Source organism: Alosa alosa, chromosome 20 (assembly GCF_017589495.1).
Source record: "Alosa alosa isolate M-15738 ecotype Scorff River chromosome 20, AALO_Geno_1.1, whole genome shotgun sequence".
Lineage (NCBI taxonomy): Eukaryota > Metazoa > Chordata > Actinopteri > Clupeiformes > Clupeidae > Alosa > Alosa alosa.
In genome coordinates, this window is record NC_063208.1 from 12,413,879 (window position 1) to 12,420,854 (window position 6,976).

Consider the following 6,976-nt stretch of genomic DNA (forward strand, 5'->3'; position numbering starts at 1 on the left):
GTATACACCAATCACATCAGAATAACATCTAGTGTAGGGTGTGTGTCTCATGCTCAAGAAATGGCTTATACAGCAAAGTATTGTAAATCACATCAGATTCTGGTGTTAAAACATTGTGCAACACGCAAATACCTCTTAATGGAGATTGACAGACGTTGATGTTTACTTACCAACCAATTGTACAGTTATTATGTACAAATACAGTGGAGTCTTTAGGAAGGCGTCTTAAAACCTCAATCAGAGATTTACCTTCTCTTTGCTGAATCTGTAGTCAGACTCCTGTTCTGAGGCCAGCAAGCAAATGCACCTCTCACTGCGCACTCTGTGTAGGCATAAATAGACACTGCAGTCTCCATCAGCCATCACCCTGCATGTGAATCAGGAATCCATGGTAACGGAGCAGGCCCCCTCCCGCCCATACTCAAAGGCTCCCTGTGTCTCTCCTCAGGTGCCAAACATGCTCACATGATGTCTGTGGGCTTGTGGGTGCTGGGTGGAATAATGGCCTTCCTGATGGTGGAGAAGTTTGTCCGTCTCCTGAAAGGAGGACATTCCCATTCCCACTCGCATGGACACGGACACTCCCATGGTAGGAGCATTTCCAACATGTAACTCTAGCAAGGAATGATTCCAGGAAGTGGCAAAATGACAAGAACTTTTGTGATTCTTATTGTTAAAGGAGACCACATTTGAGTATTGTCTCTCTTGCTGTCATTGGCCTTTCTTACCGGTATTAAACAGTCCCCAAATCTCATTCTCTTGGCCTCTCCCCTTTTTGGTAAAAGCTTAAAGTGATATTTAAATAGTGTCTGTTATTGTAGAATTGTATGTAGGTCAATTTGTATGCATGAAAGTTAATGGAACTAACATTGATTTCCCATTTAGTCTTTAACTGTGTGCACAAGCTCTCTATCCCACTGCCTTGTCTAAACCACACTAATCGAAAAACTTGCCTCTATGGAACCACATATGTGTGAGCTTCACTTCTCGCTCATTTCAGGTGCTAAAGCAAAGGACAGTGATGGAGAGGAAGAAGAGAAGGAAGAGAAGAAAGAGGAAGTGAAGGAGGACAAAAAGGCACCCAAGACAGTGGAGGAGAAGGGAACAGGTATGGAGAGTTGAGAGCACATGTACTGTATATTGTCAGAAAGAAATTAATCCAGGCACTCCAATTACGCTGACGGCGAGGAAGGGATATGGATACATTTAAAAAGCCTTTATTGTAACTGGCTACTTCATTAGAACGCCAATATGTTTCGACCTAGCGCAGATAGTCTGTGCGAATTAGGGTTGAAGGTGGAAGTAAATACAGCAAAAGGATATTTGGTATCAATCAAACTGTAATTTTATGTAGATTAAGAATTTCAGGTGCCTACAGCACAGATTTGTACCAGAAAAAAGATATACAACTTTGAATGGACCATGGTATAATGATTATTGGGCCAAAATTGTATATTATCACATATAGATATTAGCTGATATCTCCCATTCTGGTAAAAGGATCTTGGATCCAAACTTGGTGTACTTACTCACCATAAGTTCTTGATGAAATTAGTAGGTGTTTAATGTCTTGGGGTCAAAAGACAAGGTCACGTGAGGTCATACTTGACATGCAATGTTTGTTTTATACCTCTCAAGCAGATGAAGAAACCTCATTAAACCCAACACAGTTAATTAACCCTAATCAACTGGCCTAATTAACTGATAAGGCATTCAAGATCATGGGGTCATAGGTAGAGGTTAAAGGTCATAAGGCTATAGCTGGCTGAGGCATAGAATCAACTATCTGAATTGACATTAAAAAAGATTATGACCTTTATTAAAGCAAAACAAACTTTATTTTTCTGTATAAAAACAGTTGTTTCAACCTCCACATCTTATTTTAGTATTGTAGTAGTAGCCTCTCTGAAACCAGGGGAAATCAAAATAATTTGCTGTTTTAAAAATGCAAACATCTGTGTGAATACCTGTTTTAAAATAACTGTTTCAGTTCATAAATGATATTGGAGTAAAACAAAGTACTATTACATAACATTCAGTACATCAATAACAACATTGTAGTTCATTTAGACAAGCTGAATAGCAGAAGTTTTAGATTAAATCCAAACCATTTCTGTTAAACATCTGATAAACATTGTCATCTTGAGCTTTTTCCTTCAACTTAAATTATAACTTATAATTAGAATAGTGTTGGAAATAAAAACTACCCTTGCATCGCATTGCAATAGTTATACTTTGTTCCCTGAAGTTGGTAGTAGGCATATAAGCAACGGCAGCAGTGGACTGACATTACCTAGGATTCTACTAGGTATTATAGTGGGTTTTCAGGATGTGAAGGGATGTAATCATGGGTTTCATAAAGGTTTATACTATTGCATGGGTTTTCATGTTTTAGAATAATGGTAGTCATAAGTCTTAATGTCACTGCATTTGCTGTGAGTGAGGTGAGGTCATTGTATCCTGTGTAGGCCAAACCAACTGTCAGAGGAGTGGGGTGAGGGGAAAAGTACTGGGGGTACCAGGATGAGAGGATCTCTTCCTTACATGGATAGGGGAGAGTCAAGTCTTGACTTGACAATATTTTACATATGTTACCTATGCATTACATAGGTTTGCATATAGTTTTATGCATGATGGGAAGATGGTTTCCACCAATGTAAGCGACCCTGAGAGGGTGGCACTTCTCAAGGGCTGAGGAGTATAAAATATAGTGTATAGCCATCCGTAGGGGAGATCTTGTCGGGGGGCCCCAGCTGATGACATCTCCTCCCTATTGCTTTGATGGTTGGTCTGAACTTTGGTTGGGCTGTACCATCATTGCAATACGGTGAATAAAGATTCAGTCTTCGGAAAATCTTATATCTATATTGTCTCCTTCGGATGCCTTGTTCCAGAGTGCTAAATTACTAAATAGTCAAGTGGTAATTGTAAATTGGATAATTGGATTTGGAAGACATTAAGACATTTTCTAGCCTGGAAAATCCAGACCCTGGTAATCTAGAAAGATTAAGGGTCTGGCCACAAACAATGTAATGGCCCAACTTGAGGGGCGGCACCAAGCATGCTTTTGAAAATCTCACTGCATGCAGTTGGATAACACTAGACCAATGTTTACTCTGAATGATTCCGGACTTCGACACAATTAGATAACACTATGACCAATGTTTACTGACCTCCAACGTTACAGCGCTGTCGTCATCAGTTTAGCTCGCCTCTGGCCCGCATATATATCAGATACGCCGATTTGATTGGTTCCCCTGGATGCAAGGGGTAAAAGTAACGTGCATCATTGCTCATTCCATTGTGCTCTCGCGAGAACTCTGGATTTCCAGGGTAGACATTTTCCACGACAGTATCATGATTGGAGTGGTTCCTCTTCAAGTGCTGTCTCATCATCCATTGCAGTGAAATGAAAATAATGAATCAAGACACCACTGAGCACAACTAAATACTGATATTCATCCCAGGGGAAAATATTGCTTCTTACAACAGTCTCATCTTTCAGAAACAAAATTTAGAAAATGAACTGCTATCCTAATACTTTGTGTCCCTTAATGTGCTTTGTAAGAAATTATAAGGTGGATTGTAACTCATAGAATTAAATCCCATTTTTTAAGAGATGGACAAATTCGTATTTAATTATATTATTGATATCTACCTTCCAAAATATTTAGATATTATTTTTTGCCCATCCCTAACTTCAACTGAACAGATAACAACGGACATGCCACATTACTAACATCAAAACTGGAAGACAATACTAGTCTTCAGGGTCACAGAAATTGCCAGGAAAAAGTGGACAACACCTTGTCCATGAAGGGAAATAGCAAGGGCCACAGTTAATAGTCATACTAACTTATGAAAAGTCACAACAGCACAGAAAGCTATAATTTACAGCTGGAAGTAGCACTGCTTGTACTGTGGAAAGGACTGCATGGGCAATATTGAAAGAGATATTAGTCAGGTCATGACTATGCTAGTGGAAGTATTTCACTGTTATGTAACTGTTAAGCACATTTGCCTACAGTAATTGCAATCAGATTCTTGATTCTACAAAGGAGGGGTATTAAACTCATTGTGCTGTTACAGTATTTGAAGTGAACATGGCATGTTTATTAGCATGTGTCCACCGTATATAACCTTGTATGTCGGGATGAAACAGACCCTAACCTTTGACCCCATGGCCCTGAGTCCCTAAGTTCATCTAACTTGTATAGACAATAAATGTACTAGTTAATAAAGATCCATCAGTCTGCTTTGGAGATATGAACCAAATACTGCATGTGAGTTATTTGTGTGACCCCTTGTAACCTTGACCTTTGACCTCAAGACCTAAATTGTCTTGCCAGCTCTTTGACAACTTATAGTGGATAAGTAGACCAAGTTTGATGAATATCTTTCAATTGGCTTAAGAGATATCAGCTAATATCAAGATGTACTACGTTTTTGGCCCAAAAATCATTGTGCCATGCTCCATTCAAAGCCCTATATATTTTTTCGGTACAAATCTGCGCTGTAGGCACCACAAATTCTTAATCTACAGAAAATTACGATTCAGATTGTCTATTGTGTTTGCCATCAGATCGTTTTGCTATCTTTATAAAGCATTCCATCATGAAGATTTCAACCTAAGCTTATTTGTTCATAACCAATGTCTTTCTGGCTTTCTCTGGCTGCAGATATTAAAGTGTCTGGCTACCTGAATCTTGCCGCTGATTTTACGCACAATTTCACGGACGGTCTGGCCATTGGCGCATCCTTCCTGGTTGGGCCCACTGTTGGCTTGGTAACGACCATCACCATCTTGCTCCACGAGGTGCCTCATGAGATTGGTGATTTTGCCATCCTCGTCCAGTCGGGCTGTACAAAGAAGAAGGTAGAGGATACCATTTGTGTCAGGAACTAGCTCGATGTCAAACATTTGTCGGAATCATGTCTTACATGATGTCAAAAAATGTGTTAGTTATAAATATATAGTTTTGAGCTTTTGTGCCAAAAATGTTCTGCTATAAAACAATGAATGTACTTTAACCTGCTTTGTGTGGACTCTTTAATGAAGATTTGCTATTTTGTGTTCTGTTTTTCGTCAGGCTATGTGTCTCCAGCTCCTGACAGCTGTCGGAGCGCTCGCTGGCACATCTTGCTCCCTCCTGGCTGAAGGTGTGGGTGCAGCCGCCACTGCGTGGATCCTCCCCTTCACCGCCGGTGGCTTTGTTTACATCGCCACGGTGACTGTCCTGCCTGAGCTGCTGGTGGGCCGGTCCAGCCTTGGCCAGTCGCTGATGGAGATCCTGGCAATGCTCCTCGGAGTAGGCATGATGGTGCTCATTGCTGAGTACGAGTGATCTCGCAAAGTGTGGGACGGAACGAGGGATGACTGAACGAGGGAGAAAGGGACAGAGGGAGAGGATGGAGGACAGAAATGGTGATTAGGAGATTGGGAACAGTGGAGAATTGTCACGCTGAACTGTGTTACTTTTGGAGTGAGCTGAGAATTAAGGCTTTGGCGGGTGAGGAAAAAGGTCAGAGTGTGGCTAGCGCCAGCAGAGGACTCTGTCATGCTGTGCGGGTTCAGTCATCGTTTCAGAGAGGGGTTACACCACAAGAGAGACTTGGGAGGCACTAAGAGGAGTGTAATAAATTGGCGTCTGGTCCCTCCAGCACCATGTAACGTCCATTATCATTCCATTGGGTCTCAAAATGGGATCACACTTCAGTCGTTTCATACCCTGCATTTTACTCCTACACTGCGCAGAATAAATTAGTTGTTGATTCAACAATGAATCAGATGTTGAATCAACCACATAATCTATGTTTGTGCTAATTTTACTTTAACTGTTATTTTTTATTTCGTCAGATATGTAAATTGTGTTTAAAAATTGTGTTTTTTTTTTTAAATTTCAGATGGACATTTTATTTTAGAATTTTTCAAAGGATATGCGCTATCAATGTGCTTGGCGTCCATGAGACTCGTTTCATGCCTGTCTGGTCCTTTTACGGATTTAGACCATTTTGCGAATGTCAGCTGTTTTTCTCCGTAGAGAATGGTAACGGTTAAGAGACAAGAAGTGTGGCTGTTAAGAATCCTCACCAGAATCACTGCGTGCAAGCCATTGGAGAGAAAGGAAGAGCTACTTTTAGAATTTAGTCAACATCAGAAGCTTGTTTTGTGGCGTTTGAATATGCTTAAACCACTGTAACCTCCGCTCTGGTGGTTTCTCTTTTGAGCAGAGCTTCTTGTGGAAATAATTTAGGTAATGAATGTAGTCCACTGTCTGTCATGAGCATCTGTACAAGCAGCAGCAGCAGCTTAATTCAACTTCTTATAGTATCGTTATTGATGTGAAACTGGAACAGTTGTTCATGGGTCTATTCACCTCTTACTGAGTTGCAGTCTAGTGTTGAGCTTCTCTGAGTAACTTTCTTTTCCTCTTATCAATTTTTTTTTTTGTCCCCCCACAAGTGAGTGGATCCAAATGTCTTGTGTGGTCATGACTATGACTGTTGTCAGATATCCCTCATCTCACACACACACACACACACACACACACCTTTAACATGATTTCTTTGTGATGGGCCAAACTGAGGAGAGACCAAACAGATGAGATGAAATGAAAGTTTCTGTATGCCTCTTGTGTTCATTAAAAATGTACATTGGTAGACACCAGACCTCTGATTAACTGTAATTTTATTTTCCATATAATATTACATTGCATTACAATATTGAAATTGAGACACTATAATATTATGTTGGGACTGAATAGGGTAAGCAAAACAAGTCTTTTAGCTTTGGACTGTTAGATATCTGCAATGACTGGAATCAATGTAAAGTGTAACTTTGATTTGGAAGTCCCCTAGTTTGTACTATGTTACTATGTTCTTGTACAACATGGGTACTTAGTTAAACTACAGTCCTCTTCAAGTGTGCGTCTATTGGGTGGTTGGTGGTTTGCAGCTTTTATAGCAGCAATGGTGG

The 6,976-nt window shown here is 40.3% G+C and overlaps 1 protein-coding gene across 1 annotated transcript in view; it reads left to right on the forward strand.

Annotated features, from left to right (window-relative positions):
* slc39a7 (solute carrier family 39 member 7) overlaps window positions 1-6,669 on the forward strand; it is a gene marked incomplete in the record, with an annotated part of 9,263 nt that extends 2,594 nt beyond the window's left edge. The window contains 4 exon segments of the mRNA XM_048230500.1: window positions 449-589; window positions 1,001-1,108; window positions 4,680-4,876; window positions 5,091-6,669. Coding sequence (XP_048086457.1) covers window positions 449-589; window positions 1,001-1,108; window positions 4,680-4,876; window positions 5,091-5,345 — 701 coding nt within the window.
* Window positions 6,670-6,976: the final 307 nt, after the last annotated feature.